Raw genomic sequence first — 19,404 nt, forward strand, 5'->3', positions numbered from 1 at the left:
TGGCTCAGGAAACTCAGGAAGCTAAGGTTTTTCTAAATTTTTATTTTCTAAATTTTCTGTATTGTCCTATATGCCAATTTATTCAATAAGACACTTGAGAATACGAGCCTGGGTAATTCATGGTGTTAGAATAGCAGAGATTGGAAAGACAGTGAGTGAATGAAGGATATTTATTTGGAGCTTGCCCTGAGTGCAGGAAATTCAATCTATAACCAGTATTTGCCTTTTAACAAAACAGTTGCCTTTTAACTTTGCTACCCCTGTTTGTTCAGAAAGGTTTTAACTTTTTAGCTTGAATTGCGTGTAACCATTACTAGTAACTCAATGAATTTGAGTGTACAGTACAGAGCCTCCTATTACTGATTAACTTTGTTTATCCCAGCTTCTGAAACAGCTATGTCTCAGCCAGTGGTGAAGGATCACCTTTTGTTTATTTATTTTTATTTCCAGCTCACATTTTTATTATATTTCAATGTAAAAGTATTTCAGTGAATCTAAAACAGAATGAATTACAAAAACAATAGTTCACTTAAAGTGTTTAACAGAGATTTACCCATGATTTCTCAAGTTTTCAAATCTGAATGAAATTAAACACAGGTACACTAAAATAGGTTGGAAATAACCCAGAATTTATATGTTAATATTATTACTATATTGTCATATGCTATATTTTTATTCTTTTTAGGCATACATGACAGTCAAGTGTATTTCGACTACATACATGGAGTATAACTTATTCTAATTAGAATCCCATTCTGTTATGTGCTATATTTACGTTTTTATGGGCGTTCCACATATTGGACAGTGGGACAGAAAGGATTAATATAGATGACCATTGTTACAACTTTTTATTAACTCAGTTACTTTCCAAAAGTTATGAGAGAAATAGTATCCATATTGAATGCCTTTGTGCACCCCTGGAACAAATGTATATAGCATTTTAAGTATGAGATCACCTTATTACTAGGTTGTCTTAAGGATGGTGCTACTTGCAGTGGATAAAGGATATTCGAACTGTATTTTTACTACTGTACTAGAAAAACCAGCCTCAGATGTGTTCATGAGAACAAGAAAAAAATCTAAAGCAATTTTAGTAAGCTTGGATTTTAAAGTTGAATAAAAAAGATAAAGCAGATGATAATTTAACTTCAAGGTTTATCCATTGACAGGGCTGAGGGCTGGGGCTCTGCGGTAGAGCGCTCGCCTAGTACATGTGAGGTGCTGGGTGCGATCCTCAGCACTACATAAAAAGTAAGTGAATAAATAAAATAAAGTTATGTCCAACTACAACCAAAAAAAATTTAAAAATTTATCCAATGATAGTTGTTATAACAATAAAAAATTAGTTTTATCTCTCAGATGATGTGAATTTTAGATTCATGAATTTCCTTTTTATCAGTTTTCTGAAAAATCTATAATTATCAAATCTGTAAGATGTTTGACGATAACATTTTGCAGATGTGCAATATCAAAACTTACCTCACCACCTCATTGATAATTGCTGTTAAATTACATCATGACAATTTATGGAAACTATTCTTCTAAGCTTCTAACTTTCATTTGCCCTTTGATCTTACTGGCCATTGAAAAACATCTTGAATTTCTTCCTTGCAGGAAATATTAAGCTCAGTAAAAATACCAAAGATAACCTGGCAAATAATAAAGTTTGGCTATCCAGTTTACATCTTTAAAAGGTGGAACTAGACTGACTTTCTAGCTTACAGAAAAAAAATAAAGGTTCAATCTCTGGTCCAAATATTTTTGAAAGAACTTTTCTTTCTAACCCTCTTATTCAGAATGTGATAACTGTTCTTTATGATTAGTTTCCTTATTTCATAATAAAGAGAGTAAGTTAGAATCTAATGCATTATTAGCCTTTACAGAGCTCTCGGTTGTTACCATATCCCTGAACACATTGTTCAGGTCAGCTGACATCTTTTCTCATAGCAGAGTTTCTCAAAGGAAGCATTGTATCAAGTACATTCATTCAGGTGCAGGTTCTTTAATCTGGGTAAAGACTTCAGAAAGTTTGCCAATCAAAGCATTTGCACCAGCAAAACATAGTTCTACCTAAAATGTAAACATCCAGTTCACTGACAAAAGTAAACTTTTGATGGTGGTATATGGTTCAGTTAGTTATGTTTATTGCCAAAGAATTTTAAAAAGAATTCTCACATCACAATTATGTTTAAAGTTTACACCTACTAAAAGATTTACCAGCATAATAATGCCTGTGCACCAATGAAAATGAAAAATATGTTGGAAAAATAAATAAAATAAAATAAATAATAAAATCATAAATAATAAAATAAGTAAAATGAAAAATATGTTGCTGGCTTTATTCTTCTATAAGTTGGTTTTCTATAATGGTTTTTAGCCCCCAGAAAATGGTACTTTTTCTTTGACCACAGATTCACCCAATGTTTCTAAGCATACGGCTAGTCTTCACAAGTTCCTTGACAATATATTATACTTATTTAAGCTTAGTAACTCAAAATGCTACTTCTTGACTTTTTAATCTAATACCTTTTTCTTTCAAAATTTATTTTGGTTTTGAACTTATTTTGTGTATAAGTGGCATTTATTTATTTCATTGCGTCATCAGCCAATACCTCTGTAAGTAAAGTGGTTTTACCATATTTCTAACAACCTCAGGTACAAAATTAAAGTTCCATAAATAAGTAAAAGTAATATGCACTTTGCCTTTATTTAAAAAAAAATCACTTAGATCATTTGAAATTACTTTTACCATTTGTTTTCAGAAAAGTTATGCCTTGTCTTAACAAAAGTCCAGTGAAACATGATTTATAGTCAACTAGGAAATTTACTTCCTTAATTTGGCTCATAATATTAAAACACGTTTGATTTTTAAAAATTCAATGATTGCAAAATTAAAATCTTATCATCTCACAGGTTTTTTCAAAGATTTTGTTAACAACTGAAAAATTAAAGTTACCGTTGGTGGTAGGGTGGGGTCCTGCTTTGCCTAACTAGTATGCTTGCACAAGTTAACTCACCAAGCAAGTTCAAGATGAGTTTGCTGGTCATATGCCAGAATAATTAGCCATGTCAAGTTGCTATAAAAATTTCCAAATGACCTCAATTTCTGCTCTTACCAATAATGTAGTTTGTGTATCAAGCACTGGTCTCACCTACTGCTCTAGATAATTTTTTGAAACTGTAAAATACTTAAGAAATATTATGCATTTCTTTAAAAATTTCTCTAGATAATTTTTTGAAGCTGTAAAATACTTAAGAAATATTACACATTTCTTTAAAAAGTTATTCTTAAGGAAAAATGTTAGACTAAGATTCTGCCTAAACAGGAGGATAAAATTTAAAATTCTTTGTTAGATAAATTTTACTGTAGTATCTGTTCATCCTTATTTTTATCATTGCCAGTAATGACTACTCCCCAAATTCTCATTTCAAGTATTCCATTCTGACCCCTTCTGTGATCTTTCCAAACTGTTTACTTAGTGCCCCATTCTTACAAATGTTTGATTGCATTTGGACGGCTGCCTACTATCGTCTAGGTAGTTAAGAAAGGGCTCTAAAGAGATGCCAGTTAGTCCATCACCTGAATCCCAAGAAGTAGGTGAAGCATGGCAGAGCATTCCAGGAAGGAAGAGTCTGGACCATTTTACATTTAGGAGAAAACAGAATGTGAACTAAAACTTATAAGAAGAAACAGACCAGGAAGATGAATTAACCTGTGTTTGAGATAATCTGTAACAGGGCTAAACTTGGAAATGCTATCTTAAGTTTTCTTCTAGTGGTTTTCTCATTATAAAAAATTATAGCCTCTTATTCTTAAAATTATATTCAAATATTGTATGCCAATCTATATTCAGTATTTCATATTAAAATATTTTGGGGGCTGGAGGTGTAGCTCAGTGGCACAGCATGTGCTCAGTTGTTTTTTTTTTTTTTTTTTAAGAAAAACCATCTTCCAGATGGTTCTACCTTGTTTATTTTCTGGTTTCCATGTTCCCTTGGCACTCACTTTGTTCCAGATTATATAGAGTATGCAAAACTGGATTCTTTCTCACACAAATCAGAAGGTTCTGGTGTCCTGTTAAACCTAGTTCACGGTCATAGCAGGGAAGCAATGATGTTTGGAACCAGGAAAAGATGTACCACGAGCCATCCCCAAATCTGACTATGCTCAGTCTTCTACCACACTGTTTTGAAAATGCTTTTAAAGCCAGCATTTTTACAGTGATGTGTTTTGACCTCTGAAACATATTTTGGACATTTCCTTGCAAGTATTTCTATTACATCAATTTTGGTTGTGAGACCTGAGCTTTAATCATTTAAAAGATTGAGCCAGGGCCCAACGACATTGTTCTTTAGTAAGTTAATCAGATTAGTAATAGACATTATTACTTTATAAAATACAACTAGAGATCATAATACATGCATGGAAACACACTGAATTCCAAAGCAACAACCATGAAGATAGGCGCTCCTACAAAGTTGTGGTCTCCAACTTCTAGTAATTCTTGGAGTCTCTACTCAGTTCCTTCTTCTACGTCACCTGGCCACAGTCTGCTTCTCTGAGGTTCTCACACTTCTCTCGCTCACAAGTTCTAGTCACAGTCTTTTTGCTATTGCTGGTCTATGCCAGGTCGGTTCTTACCTTTAGCTTTGGTGTTAACTGATCTCCTGTGTGGAATACACTGCCATGCTCCACATGACTACATGTGTCAGTGATTTGATGTTCACCCACAGTGTCCTAAGACCTAGGTGTAGGTTTGGAGAAAATGTACACCATTAGATAATTCTGAGGGTTGTGAATCTGCCAGGCAGATGGTCCAAAAGGGTGGTTAAGAAAGGACTCTAAAGAGATGCCATTTAGTCCATCACCTGAATCCAAGAACAAGGTAGCTATGTGAAACATGGCAGAGTCTTCCAGGAAGGAAGTGCCTGGATCATTTTACCTTTAGGAGAAAATAGAATGTTAAATGTGGAAAATACTGATTAAAAAAAAATGGTTGCAGCAAGTGTCCAAATCTAGTGGATATTTTCCTGTTCTCTTGGTGTCCTTCAAGGCTCCCCTTTCCACAGTCCCCCTACTCAGTAGACCTCAACATTCCCTAAGTCCCTATCCTGTACTATCGGGCCACCATGATCAGGAGCAGAGCACGTAGGAGCTTAGCACGTACTCTTACCCTTGAGCAATGAAGGTGTGGAACTGGCTTCCGCTTGGCAAGGAAGTGCAGCTCTGGGAGTGGGTGTCCCCCAGTGGGACTGGGCGACACCCCCTGTTTGCTGTAACACAATCCCTTGCCTTCTTTAGGTGGAATATTCTCAAATGGCTTCTCCCAATAGATGGGAGAGTTTCAGGCATGCTCTCTTTCTTTTGCCTGCCTCTCTTGCCTCCTTTGTGGGAGCTGAGGTCGAGCAGCCGTCACTGAACCCCCCAAAAGGTATTTTCTGTCTTGGTGTGGTTATTTAGTAGCCGATCAGGTACTGTGCCATCTGCATATTGATCCTGCCCCGATCTAATTTTATCTTAGACTTTCCTCCAAAGTGTGATCCCAAAGTATGTGCCTTTCAGGGAAGATAAAAATAATTTTCATAGTAGATATGATCTGCCTTTTTTACTCTCATTATGAGCACACCAATAGTATTTTCCAGATGGTGGGTGATATGACAAGAGACTGAACACAGAAGAAAACACAAAAATCCAGTTATCATCTATTACACCAAGCATTAAGAGGTCTTCAAGTAACACAAAACAATGCCACTCTCACTAATTTTTTAGAAAATATTTTTCTCATAAAGGTGTTATTAAAATATCCCTTAGACTTATTTGTAGTAAGGTAAATATGAGATACACATAAAGAAAAACTCTTTGTGATAATAAATACCTTTTTATTTAAGAGACATTTATGTATGTCTTGTATGTCCCACTCAAAATGTCCTGAACAACTACTATCCCCTCATTCTTCTCTTTTCTTTTTGGAACTAGGCATTGAATTCAGGGGCACTCAATGACCACTGAGCCACATCCTCCTATGTTTGTATTTTCTTTAGAGACACGGTCTCACTTAGTTGCTTAGACCTTTGCTTTTGCTGAGGCTGGCTTTGCACTTGGAATCCTCCTGCCTCAGCCTCCAGAGCCACTGGAATTACAGGCATGCACCACCGCACCCAGCCTCTCATTCTTTCTTAATGTGACAAAATAATTGCGCTAATGGCCCTAATTCTTCATACCACCTTCCTTGTGTCTATGATAGTTTGTAGTGTCCAACTGCTTTGTTTCTAGCTTGGCTATAAGAGTATCAGTGGGATGTTTGCCTCAGCCAGCCAAAGCCTAGACATCCAAGCATGGCCAGATAGGATCACCAGCAGTGCCATCCAAATGACCCAAGAACAGAGCATAAATATATGTGCAAGCCAGTCAAGATCAACCAAGCCTAGCCCAGGCCAGACGAACCCCCTAGACTGATTGATAATCAAAATGATTCTTATATTCTACCAAGGGTTTGCAGCTGGTTGTTATGTAGCACAACTGTGAAAACAATTGGTATTCCTGCTCTCCTCTTTTGGTCATATCATCCAACAAGATGACACAGACCACCCACTCCAATGTCTTGTCTAGTTTCCTAAAGTAGCATGTGTCTCGCAAGCATCCATGAGTTTATGATAACTTTCACAATTCATTATTTTAAATAATTTATGATGACATTTTGTTATTTACTTCATTTGGTTTAGAATAAAGTTCTTGAAGGTCATTCCTAGTATACAGTAGATTACTTTATTCTTTCATTCAACAAACGTTTGTTAAGCATAGCCACTTAAAGACCTTCAGGAATATTAAGCATTCTTTTCTGTTGGAGGCTCCACCCATTATTATAGCAAATGTCTTAAAAGAGAATTTAATATCTCATATTAAATGTAGGTAGGTTTGGGCTGGGGATGTGGCTCAAGTGGTAGGGCGCTCTCGTAGCATGCATGGGGCGCTGGGTTCGATCCTCAGCACCACATACAAATAAAATAAAGATATTGTGTCCACTGAAAACTAAAAAATAAATATTAAAAAAATTCTCTCTCTCTCTCTTTCTCTCTCTCAAAAAAAAATGTAGGTAGGTTTGGGGCAGATATTAAAAAAATACTTTAAGAAATAATTTTGCTCTTGAAATGATTTGGCCATGAATAACTAACTCATTTGATTTTTGATTGATAATGACTTACTAATAATCATCCCATAGGGAAGGTGATGGGGTGGGGGAAGTGACAAGAAATTTGAGGCCTAAACTGTGAGCAATGACAAAAGCTATACAGACTCTTCTGGGGCTGTTATAAGAAACACCAGGTAAATGACAAAGACTGTGTCATTCATATTCCTCCAGAACTGGCTTTATGGTAGAGAAAAAAACAAATGACATAACTCAAATTATTAAAGCTAAACATAGGCTTAACATCCTATTGGGAATGCTCCCCAAACTTATTAGTGCACAGTGCTTAAAATTACATAGACTTCAAAACAAAACTGGTTGAACTTCCAGCTCTGCCTTTTAATAGCCACACAACTGGGCAACTTAACCACTCTGAGATTAGATTATGTTTAGTGTCAGGATGCTCTTAATATCTAATTCACAGAACTGATGTGAGTTGTCAGTGAGTGAAAAATGTAAAACATGATGCTCTTGGAAGAGTGCCTGGCACACAGGAAGCATTAGCCACCGGGCCTCTTTGTTAGTACTCCATGACACGGCTGTGCCTGACAATGTCACTGTCTCACAATCGAATGTGAAAGATTTTTGGCTAAAAAAAAGAGAATCCCTGATATCTGCTGCTTTGCTAGTCACTATAGACAATTGTGATTAAAATGCTTTTAAGAGTTTCAGAAGACTAAAAGGTTAAATTCTAAGGAAGAGGAGAAATGAGTTAATGCATATTTTTATCATACTAGTTCAGATGAGAGCATGAATTGAAAGCCTTCCAGATGTGGGTCACAGGCCTTGAGATCCAACAAAGAAGAAATCAGAAAGCCGTCAATGTTTTCTGAATCGCCTCCTATTGGATGGGAGCTGACAACTTGTATAGCTGGGAGGCAACGTCACTTCTGGCACACAGTGCTCTCTCAACAAGGGCACTATTGATAATGCACATTTGCCTTGAGCTTTATCACTCATTTTTATGCTCTCTGCCACCGCCTGTATCTTACAACAGTGGCTCAGCAGAGATACTTGCAGCTCATTGTGCCAATGTCACCTTCTTCTGTGTATTCTGTGTATCTAGCTTGGCTATATCATGAGGACATGATATACCCGAGGACATGATATACCTGAGGACATGACTGCAATGCTTTTCCTGATTCAAGACCTGCAGACATATTATGTTTTCATGGAGAACCTTAGGTAACTGGCTGAACCACACAATAGGGAAAAAAGCTATGTAAGAGTGTATATGCTACCACAGTGTGTGTGTGTGTGTGTGTGTGTGTACACATACATACATGGACCAGACTCAGCAAGTGACAGCCCAGCATACTACCTGAATTTGTTAAGAAAGCTTTATTAAAACATAGAGCCATTCATTCACAGATTAAATATGGCTGCTCTTCAGCTACAACAGCAGAATTGAGTAGTTGTCAAGAGACTACACGGCCCCCAAAACCTTAAGTCTCTGGCTCTTTTCAGAGTCTGCCAGCCTCTGACATAGGCTCTCCCTGGGAAAAGTTCACAAGAAATTGGTAACACTGATCACCTCTGTTGAGTGGATCTGAGAGGACCAGAGTGGGAGGGAGACCCACTTTCCACTCCCCCCATACTCTTTGAACCCTCTGAGTTTTGTACTGTTTATTATATTACTGCAGGAGAGACAGGAATGAAGGAAACAAAGACTTTCCAGAGTCCTGGAAGTCAGTGCTGTCTGGGCTGGCATTACAGCACCTTCCCTTCGGCTCTCCTCTCAGAGGAAATGAGCAAATCCAGCCTTAATCCAAGGCCAAATGACAGAAAGCGAAGAGAGGAGGCCATCACTGGGCTGTATTTGGAGAGAAAAGCACTCCACACGGACCTGCCTTACGAGAATGAACCACGGGGGACCTTGACTACATGACAAAATCACTTTCAGACAAAAACTAAAACATGACTGAAGATTCAAGTTTCAGAAACTTTTTTAAAAATAAAAATTTTTTGAAGTATTACTCTCTTCTACTCAGCTTCGGCTGTAAAATGTTTCAAGATTTAAAGTGTCAATACCCGGTTTTCAACTTCTAAGCATTTTTTTAAAGTGTACTGTTTTAAATTAATTTATCATATCGTGAAGGTTCAAAACGAAATCTAGGTCAGTTTGTATCTGAGGCAGGGAAGCTTTTAACATTTAAAAAAAAAAAATGAAAGGGACCTATCTCCAGCCTCAAGAAAAAACATTCTAAAACCAAATATCTTCCAGTATCTTGCTTTCACTCATTTAATCCTGTGCCAGTATGTCATCTTCAGCAACTCTAATATTTGATATTTAAGTCACATATTGGAAATCAGTAAGGTCGTCTTCTGAAGGTCAGTGTTTACTCCAATGCAGGTGAGCAAACACTGGTTTATCTGTCCTTTGCATATTTAATTTCTGTACAGAGCTATTTAGTGGGGTGTCTCAAACCTCTCACTATGTGAAATGACTTCATACTTCACTTATGTCCCACTAAAATGACAACAGAAAGCTTCTAAAATGCTTCTCAGGAGCAGGCACTAAGGAGGCATGAGCTGAGAAGCATCTCAACCAGCAGATGCTTGGCTTCTGGGCAAAGGCGAAGTGTTCTGCTGCTTGTTGGCTTTCTGTATTAAAAAAGGCTTTATGTACACCCAGGGTTTGTGTATTCCTGTGGCCAACTGAAAGAGGCAGTGGCAAAGCCACAGTCAGCCTCCATACAAGTTCCTGGGAGTGCCAATAGCAGATTAGGCAAAAGTGAAGCTTCCTCTGGGCAGACGCAGCTCAGCTCCCAAGTGTGTAAATGCAGACTTGAAGTCTACTCGCTTGTTAGAGTCTGTAAACAAGTCAGGATGGCGCCTGGCAAATGTTAGAGTCTGTAAACAAGTCTGGATGACGCCTGGCATTTTGCCAGGGGAATGTTAGAGTCTGTAAACAAGTCTGGATGGCGCCTGGCATTTTGCCAGAGGGAGTGGTTTGTGAAGTAACTCCAGCGAGCCATTAAGTGTGGAGATTCCTTATTGGTTGACTGATGTATCTAGTTTATGCTAATTAAGATAAGCTGTGTGGAATGTATAAATACCTCTGTTGTCCTGCAATAAACGGCTCCCACTCCTGCTGTATCAACGTACACAAGTTGTTCGTCACCCCCCAGGCTATTTTGCCACAGCCCGATTGGTGGCCCGTTACGGGGAGCCCCGGGACACTTGGGGGTAAGTGACGAAAAAAAAGCTGCCTGTCCATAGATAGGACGGGAGCAAATTTGCTCATCCCTAGGCAGATAGGGCGAGAGGAAAAATGGCCATTTTGAGAAAATGGAAAAGAGTGATACAGTATGTTTGTGTCTTGTTTTGTCTTGAAATGTTGTATTGTCTTTGTGACGAAAATATGGAAGGGGTGTTAAGTAAATTACTAAGGGAAGGAGGCACCCCAGTGGAACCAAGAGCAGTTAGGGCATGTGTTGATAAGAGCCCAGGAACTCTAGTCAGAAAGAAAAAGAAAGTTCAGAAGAAGAAGGATTATCAGGAAAAAAGTTGCAGCAAAAGGCTATTACTGAATACTTTTCGTTACCGGAGGGTGCGTGAATTGGTGTAGCAGCCTCCACGTGCACGAGCCAGTCATGGCGCAGCAAGGACTTTCCAAGCAGCGGCAGCCGACTCTTCCCTGCCCCCCACCCGGGGAGCGGGACGCCACTGCGAGAGCCCAAATCCAGGCACAGTCTCACAGGCTCTTGCTCCCTGTGCCCGGAAGCAATTTGAGACCGGGACTCTCCCCAGGGCCATCTGGGGCTGCCCGGGATGCTACAGCCGCACCAGCGTCCCTGATGTTTGGTCATTTTCAATGCCAATAACTAAGCTATAATGGTTCTCCCACACCTGGAGGCTGATGAATAATGAGCACTATTAAGGCTTATTTCAAATGTAAAAAACCTTGAGATAATGTACTAAATTGTTCAGAAGGTTGTTTTCTTAGTGGAATGCTACAGGATTTTCTTTAGCCATCTGGAGTTCCTGCCTTCATCCCAGTGCCAGTGAAGACGAAGGTGAAAGAATTTCCAGTGTTGCTGAGAACCGGACGAAACTTCAGATCGAGCTAAATGCCTGCAGAACTCACCTGGACTGTGATTTAAGCTAGCTGCCTGCAGAACTTACCTGGACTGTGATTTACCTGGACTGTGAGTTAATCTATTGAGACACTGCTTTACCTGGACTGAGACAACAAACTGTAATCTACAACAAAATGTAACTCGGTATCTTTGCTAACAGTGTCATTGCTGGTATAATTTTTCCAAGGGCTTCTTGCATGGAGCCATCAATTGGCTTGGTATTGTGGCATTGTGTATCCTCCCCTTCTGCTTGTAGCAGATTGTTTGTGGTGTTTGTGTAAAAACCACTATGGTCGTTATTTAAATTAAACAAAAGGGGGAAAGTTAGAGTCTGTAAACAAGTCAGGATGGCGCCTGGCATTTTGCCAGAGGGAGTGGTTTGTGAAGTAACTCCAGTGAGCCATTAAGTGTGGAGATTCCTTATTGGTTGACTGATGTATCTAGTTTATGCTAATTAAGATAAGCTGTGTGGAATGTATAAATACCTCTGTTGTCCTACAATAAACAGCTCCCACTCCTACTGTATCAACGTACACAAGTTGTTCGTCAACCCCCCCCCACACACACACTATTTTGCTGCAGCCGGACTGCCAGCCAGCCGGGCTGTGGCACTCGCTCTTGCCTGTCTGCTGAACTGCTTGTTGCATGAACAACATATACAGATGTACATGGCACCTCTGCAAATATTCAGTGTGAGTGCCTGACCATGTTTGTGTATCCAGACCTCTGTCCCTGCCTTAGGATCACTACATCGTGCATTTTCAGTAACCAACAGGAAGACAGAATTATTTCAAACAATCCCATAACCACGACTAGGTCTCATTAAGATGCTAGTGCCATGAATCAGCCCAAGAGAGTGAAAACAGTGGTTTAAGAAATGGAATCATTTTTCCCCCGTCCCCAGAGGGATGGACTGTTGAAACTCACCGTGGTAATTCCAGCCACATGACCCAGGATGGGGCCCAGTCACCGGGTGGGGTCAGGTTGTGGTTGGAGTCCAGGGCGGCTGGGTTGCTTCCATCTTCTGGGGGCTCCTGTTCTTTGACTTCCAAGGCTCTGAGTACCACCGAGGAGGACGTGCTTTTCAGTAAGGCAACCGCCTCGCTCCTGCTGACTTCTGTGAGCTCAGTCCCATTGACACTCAACAAAATGTCACCTGATGGCCAAACAAGCAGAAGCCATGTTTAGTGAGTGCAAACAGGGCCCATCTGCTTCAAGGGCAAAGGGACAAGGATGTGGGACATGCAGAGGGCATGCGTGTATCACTTGTCGCTGGCGTTGATGTGAGGCTGCTCCTCACAGAGCGAACTCCCTCCGTACTCTTTGAACAGGGGAGCAATGCTGTTTGTTTGGGGTTATCTAAAGACTATCTATTGGCGTTTGGCCTTTGCTTTAAAAATCAAAAAAACCTCTACTTTTCATTCTTTTTGTTTGTTCTTAGCATAAAGCGGGAGCTCTTGGCCAAAGCTCCAGCAACGCTCAGAGCCTGGCATAGAGCCCAAGCCCAATAAATATGGAAAGACCAGATGATAAGAAGCTACCCCTGATGGCGCTGGCAGAGGAGTCCAGAGCAGCTAAGTAAGACAGGGTCTGGACCTGCGCTCTTAGGTGGAAAAAAGAGTGAACGTTTCTGCTGTCTGTCGAGGGATGCAGCTAAGCACCTATGTGTGCAGGACCATGTCCATACACCCTGGGTATCGTATTCCAGCTCGTATTCCCTCAGTGATTCACTTCAGTTGGATTGCGTTGTTCTGCACGCAGGCTCTCGCAGAAAAGCCAGAGAAATGAAAATACAAACCTTCCCTATTGTCATTTTCTATTCTTTCATCTCTCCTGTTCTTCGGCTTCTCTTCTTGATCATCTTTTTTTTTTTTTTTTTTTCATACAGAATAACCACAGCAGGAGTCAATAGGTAAGGAAATACAGATGGAAAGGCCTGGAGTCCTTGCTGATGTGTCAAGCATCCTTGGCATGGCCGACTGAGGTCTTAACACGCCAGCCCCCGGGGTTCTCAGGCTGAGCAACTGGTCTTCAGAAACTTCACATTTTTCTCTCTTACCGCTTACCCTTCAAAGGTGGAATTGTCCATCCACCTAAGCTACCCCTTTGTGGGCATTGACAATACTGTTACCCCTATGTACTTGTAGAAGTAATTTTTTAAAAATTTATTTCTTTCATACGTGATAATAATGGAATGCATCACATTCATAACTATCCATTCACAGCACAATTTTTCATAACTCTGTATATGAAGTATGTTCATGCCAAATTATGCCATTATACATGAGCTCTCTTATTGATTTTTTTTTGCCTTACAATTCTTATTATACCTTTATACCATCATTTATCATATCTCTGTATATAAGGTATGTTGACATCAAATTCACATCTTCATACATGTATTTTGTATAATGATGACCGTCTCCTTCCAACCACCACCTCCCTTCACTTAAAGTAGCCCAGGAAATGTGTGATGAAGGAGGGTGAAACACTTTTTCTCTAATGAGAAAACACCTAGTGCAATACCGCTAAATCAAAATCTACCAAATAATTCCTCTTATCCAACCCATAAAATGGAACAATTCATGAATTAATTTCGTCATAGGATCAATCCAATAAAGAACCACTTAGAATGAACACAACCATTTTATATAGGTTTTATATATATTAGGATATATAACCAAATTATATCCTAGAAGCAACTGCCTCATAACGACAGCCATTGCCTGTTCGTTCTTGGCACAGCCTGGTGGTTCTAGCTTTACCGGCAGGCTAACCGGCTCCTAACAATCCCTATGGACAAAGGAGTGAACCCCGGTCCAGCTGCTTTGTGCCAACTAATCATGGTCAGCCCCTAACTGATGTCCTAGCCAGATCCCACTCACATTGTCTTGGTAATTCTTGAAATCAGTAACCTAGCCTAGCGAGCTTTAATTTCCTCTTAGAGCTCTGCCACCCCAGTGTCTTAATTCTCTTTGCTTTTTACCTGTTTTTATTCTTCCATCTCTGCTTATGACTCCTCCAGGTTCAACGCTGATGACGTAGATAGGCAAGTCCCATTCCCGATGCGATGCTCCCCCTGAAACGGTCATGCCGAGAGATTCACTGGGGTCTTTTCGAACATTTATCACTTTCTCGTGACAGGTGGCTGCAGGATGGAAGGGCTGAAGGCACAGACAGAGAAAAAAAAAAAAACATGGTGCATGTATTCACAAGTGGGTTGTCTTCATGCAAAAATGACCAAAGTTGCATACGTTATGAAAATTGAATCAATACGATGACGGTTCTTGGGATCACAGAGAAAGACACAAAAAAGGACTGTCATTTTGCATCCCTCTACAGCAGGTACATTATCCCAAATTCTATAGGCGAACTCAGAGAGAGTTTCCATTTGAAAAGGCAGTAGTAAAAATGGGGGGACAGCCAGGTTGGAGATGAGGGGAGAAATCTGAGGTATACAAAGTGAACTGTATCTCAAATTGGTCAAGCAAGTCACCCATTCCGGAGATGGTGAGTCAACATCTCAAAAACCCTCATCCTTGATGAATATCAGGAATGTTTTGTAAGTTGAAAAACAAGTGACCCTTGCTTCTCTCTTCTCGGTGCTTACTGCACAGCCTTGTCTGCACTCAGCGAAGTTATGATTAACTGAGCATCGAGGGGTTCAACAGGATGAACCAAAGGAACACCACACAAATGAAATTTTAGTCAGAACATAAAAAACTAAGACATCAAACAAGCCATTATGTCCACGTATGTCCATGTGTCCTGAATCTCCATTTGCTCTCCTAATCCGAGAGAGGTCCTAGGCAGTGATGGAAAAACCCAAGTCTCTCAAAAAATCCTTCACATAGCATTTCTGATCCTGGGGAGGGGAGGAGGAAAGTATGATGGAAATAATCTTTTTTATTTTTCTTTTCTCCCCACTCTTCCTTCCATACTTTGAAGACCTTGCAATGTTCCTTAATGCTGAAAAACAATTTCTGATGAAATAGTTCAAGCAGATTAAAAATAATCATACTGCCCAATACTTGGTCAGCCAAGGATTCATCACTCAAGCTAGACAAAATAAATATATTTAAGAATATTTGCTCTGGATTTTTAAAGTAAAAATTTAGACACCTAAAAAAACTGTATGCAGAATAACATCCCAACCTACCATGCACCCTGCAACCCGAGGTGAAAACCAAAGTTCCGCATATGGTTAAAGGGCCCGAGTCCCCCCCCCCCCACATGCCTTTTCCTCTCCCCCAGAGGTCATCCTACGCCTATTATTCCTTGACTTTCCAATGGACCCAAAGCTTTTCTGTTCCATAAATCCTGGCTTGCCTCCTGTGGTATGTCTTTGAATCATTTATGCTCCTATTTTCAAAATGCCACACTGTTTCTTTTTTTTTTTTTTTTCACACTGTTTCTTAAATCAAGGGAAAAAAAAGAACTTGAGTCAGAACATAAAAAAACTAAACCATCAAACAAGCCATTGTGTCCTTTAGTTTTATATTAAATATGCCACTCTTTTTGTAAGGACATTTCAGAAGGCAGAGAGAACTACACAGTTTCCCAGAAGGCCAGTGTGGAAGTGTTTCCAGGAATTCAGACACAGGACAGAGGGTTGTGGCAAAGTGGGCAGACCCTCCTGGCCTTGCCATGACTCGTGGCAGGTGGCAGGAGGCCTCCCTTCTAGTGGTTTAATGAATTAGAATGTAATATATTCTACTTAATTCAACTAAAAACAGTTAATTATACAAAAAACTTTAGTTAATGAAGCCAATACACCAGTTTTTCCATTTTTAAAAACTGTCAGTTTAATTTAAACATGTTTAGCAGTGTTTATTAGCAAGAAAACATCAGGAAGTTATTATCTAGAAAATGTTTTAAAAGATTGTATTTGGTCTGTCTAGGTTTCTTATTATAAACATGGAATTTAAGGATCTATGGGGCATAGCTGGCTGGAGATTGGGGAAGAGGATGTAATCATATAAACTCTGGAACAATATAAAGCAATCACGCTCTTTAATTAAATTTTTGAATATTGTTTCTGCATACATTGCTCAAAAACTCAATTTATGGATATATGTGTGTATGTATATATTAAAATATACATGTATGTGTGTATGTATGTATATATGGAGAGGTTAAAGTGTGGCCTCTCATAGAAGCTACAGAGAGAGCAGCACAAGTTGGGTTGAGTCACCTCACTTGAAGGGAGGCTGCAGACTGGTGGCCTGAAAGATTCCACCCACAGATCCATTCTGCTTGATCCAGAATGTTTTAAGATTTTTCTGATTTTTCTAAGATAGGACATGTTCTCTGGTTTGCTCCAATCCCCACCACTCCCTAATGTTCCATTCCATGAGCTTCAAGTGTTTAAATCATCTTCCTGGGTCTGTTGTAAAACGTAAACATATTTAAAATAGCAGAGGAATAATCATTCTTTATTTCCAGTCAGACTGGGAATCTTAAGAACCAGAAACCAAGCAAACCTCTTGTTTCATTTCAAAGTAAATGGAAAACAGTCCTTAAACGTAATGACTCTTGGTAAGAACAAGACATGTATTTGGCTTAGACTAGAAATCAGGTCCCCACATGAGGTCTACTGTAAGAGCAGGTTTTAAAACTCTCTTGGCCCCTTCCTTGCTCCTGCTTGGATAGGAGACACCTGTTATCTCACCAATCAGATGATGGGACTCTGGCCCTTAAGTTTTATAGGTGCTACAGTGTTTCTGTAAGTGACAAAGTCCAGAGGTGACACTTTGAAGTAATAAAGTGAGCAGTTTTCCCAAGAAACAGCTCCTTGCAGGAGCAGCGGACATGCCCGGGCTGGGCCTCACCTTGGGAGTGTTGCTCCTCTCGCCTGGGCCTGGGGACCAGTTGCCATTGCTGATCCAGCTGGCTTCCTGAAGGATGTCTGGGCTGTGCTGTCGAACCTGGCGGGACATGACGAGGTGGACGCGCCTTTCGCTGGCCTGGGTGGGAAGACACAGCTGTTAGCCTCTCTCAGAGCTCATGTGGACAGCATCTGCTCTTCTTCTCTAGCTTGGATGATGGGAGCTGGAGGTATTAGCTTTCTGCCCGCCGTGGTCTCAGTGTTTATTCCAACCAAAGCTCATATGCTGAAATCCTCACCGACAAGGTGATGGAATTACATGTGGAGACTTAAGGAATGAGATTAGTGCCATTATAAAAGAAGACTGAGGGAGTCTGCCTTTCCACGAAGTGAGGACACAGTATCTCAATCTTCAGAACTGTGAGGAATAACTTTCTGTTATTTTTAAGCCACCTGGTTTAGTGTACTTTGTTACAGCAGCCAAATGGACTAAGATGTTCCCTCTCTTCTCTTCCTTCCCAGGGCACATAACCCGTATCTCTCAGGAACCAAGCCCTTGTTTAAAAAACTTTAAGCAGTATGAACCCTTGGCAATGAAATTATTTCCATGGTTGTCTAACACCGATCAGCCCAAATCTTTATGACTTTACATTCTTATGTTAATAAATCTCTCTTCTCAGGGCTTTCTCGAACCTCAGGGGTCATCAACTGGATGGTTGTAAATTAGATGGACTTTTTAAGATAAGATTGCTAAAATGCAGTGAGTATGTTGAATGTCAGTATCACAATGGATGGTCATTCAGGCTGAGGCAGGAAGGTCGCATGTTCAAGGCCAGTCTCAGCAACTTAGCAAGGCTCTAAGCAACTTAAAAAGACCCTGTCTCAAAAAAAAAAAATAATAATAATAATAAAAAGTGCAGTGGTGCATGCCTGTAATCCCAGTGGCTCAGGAGACTGAGGCAGGAGGATCATGAGTTCAAAGCCAGCCTCAGCAACTTAACGAGGCCTTAAGCAACTTAGTGAGACCGTGTTTCTAAATAAAATATAAAAAAGGGCTGGAGATGTGGCTCGTGGTTAAGCATCCCTGGGTCCAATACCCAGTAGAAAGAAGGAAAGACAGAGAGAGGAGAGGAGAGGAGAAAAAAGAAGAAAGGAAGGAAAGAAAAAAATCCTACTAAGAATGGGGTCCAAAAAGTAAGTTTGAGTCCTCAGCGGGCTCTTCTTCACCGGGCCCAGCCATCTCCTGCCTAGTCCTGGCCTCTATGCCCTCCCTTTGTTCGCCTGCCCATCTTGCATTCCCTGGTGTTTCTCATCACATAGAAAGCCTGTGTCAGAAGAGAGCAAAAATAACAAGCCTAGGAAATAATCATGAAGATGCTGACATGCAGAACTACGGCATTAGCCAACTGTCGATCCTTGGAATAATAGCTGTGTCTCTTTCTTTGGCCTGTAAGCCTCTGTCATCCTAATAAGGTTATCTTTGGGAACTCTCTGAAGCAAAAATCACTAAAAGATAAGCAGCAGCAAACAGTCAGGTCCAAACTTCAGTCACTGAGCCTGAATCTGCTCTTATCTTCGGGGAAATCCACTGTGGCGCAAGCTCCCGGCAGCCGGTTTGTCTCTAGGCCCACGAACCGTCCCAGGTTCATCTTTGGACAAGGAACAGGGCATGATCTAAGCCCCTCATAAGAACTGAGAACACTGGAGACGTACGCATGGGGTCTTTTTGCCAGGCAAAATGGATGTGGCCAAGGAGCAGCCTGCGAGAGCTATTCAATTCACATTTTCGAACACAGATTTCTCACTGTGTTTTCAAAGGCTGGCTCTGGTATTAAGTTGTTGGCAGGAATAATGCTCCAATAAATAACTCTGGTATCAACTTACTTGGAAATAAATTCTCTGTGAGGCTGGATCTGTGGCTCTCACCAGCCACCTTGTAAATTGCTCACAGAGAGACTATTTGAGGCACTTTCTTTTGTAGTGTTTGAAGATAGAAGGTGGAAAATGGGCTAATGTGTTTGTCCTGGCTCTTACCTCTCAGGAACAGCAGGATTAGGGTAGAGAAACAGCCTGGCCCCAGACTCTTTATTTCTCCCCCACTAGTGAGAATGTGATGTGGGTATGAGAAGATGGACCAGGAGCAGAACAGGGTGAAGGAGAATGCTTCTTTTTCTTTTTTTTGGTACCGGGATTGAACTCAGGGGCACTTAACCACTGAGCCACATCTTCAGCCCTTTTTAGTATTTTACTTAGAGACAGGGTCTCACTGAGCTGCTTAGGGCCTTGATAAATTGCTGAGGCTTTGAAC

General features: G+C 40.3%; 1 protein-coding gene across 6 annotated transcripts in view; it reads right to left on the reverse strand.

The window, feature by feature from the left end:
* The window catches only part of Lnx1 (ligand of numb-protein X 1), a 166,805-nt gene that overhangs the window by 3,333 nt on the left and 144,068 nt on the right, over window positions 1–19,404 (reverse strand). For all 6 annotated transcript variants that reach the window (XM_071614279.1, XM_071614280.1, XM_027938160.3 and 3 more), the window contains 3 exons: window positions 17,101–17,235; window positions 14,256–14,433; window positions 12,197–12,425 (listed from right to left, as the gene is read on the reverse strand). In XM_071614279.1, coding sequence (XP_071470380.1) covers window positions 12,197–12,425; window positions 14,256–14,433; window positions 17,101–17,235 — 542 coding nt within the window. The remainder of the gene's footprint in view (window positions 1–12,196; window positions 12,426–14,255; window positions 14,434–17,100; window positions 17,236–19,404) is intronic.

The sequence above is a fragment of the Marmota flaviventris genome, chromosome 7 (assembly GCF_047511675.1).
Source record: "Marmota flaviventris isolate mMarFla1 chromosome 7, mMarFla1.hap1, whole genome shotgun sequence".
NCBI lineage: Eukaryota > Metazoa > Chordata > Mammalia > Rodentia > Sciuridae > Marmota > Marmota flaviventris.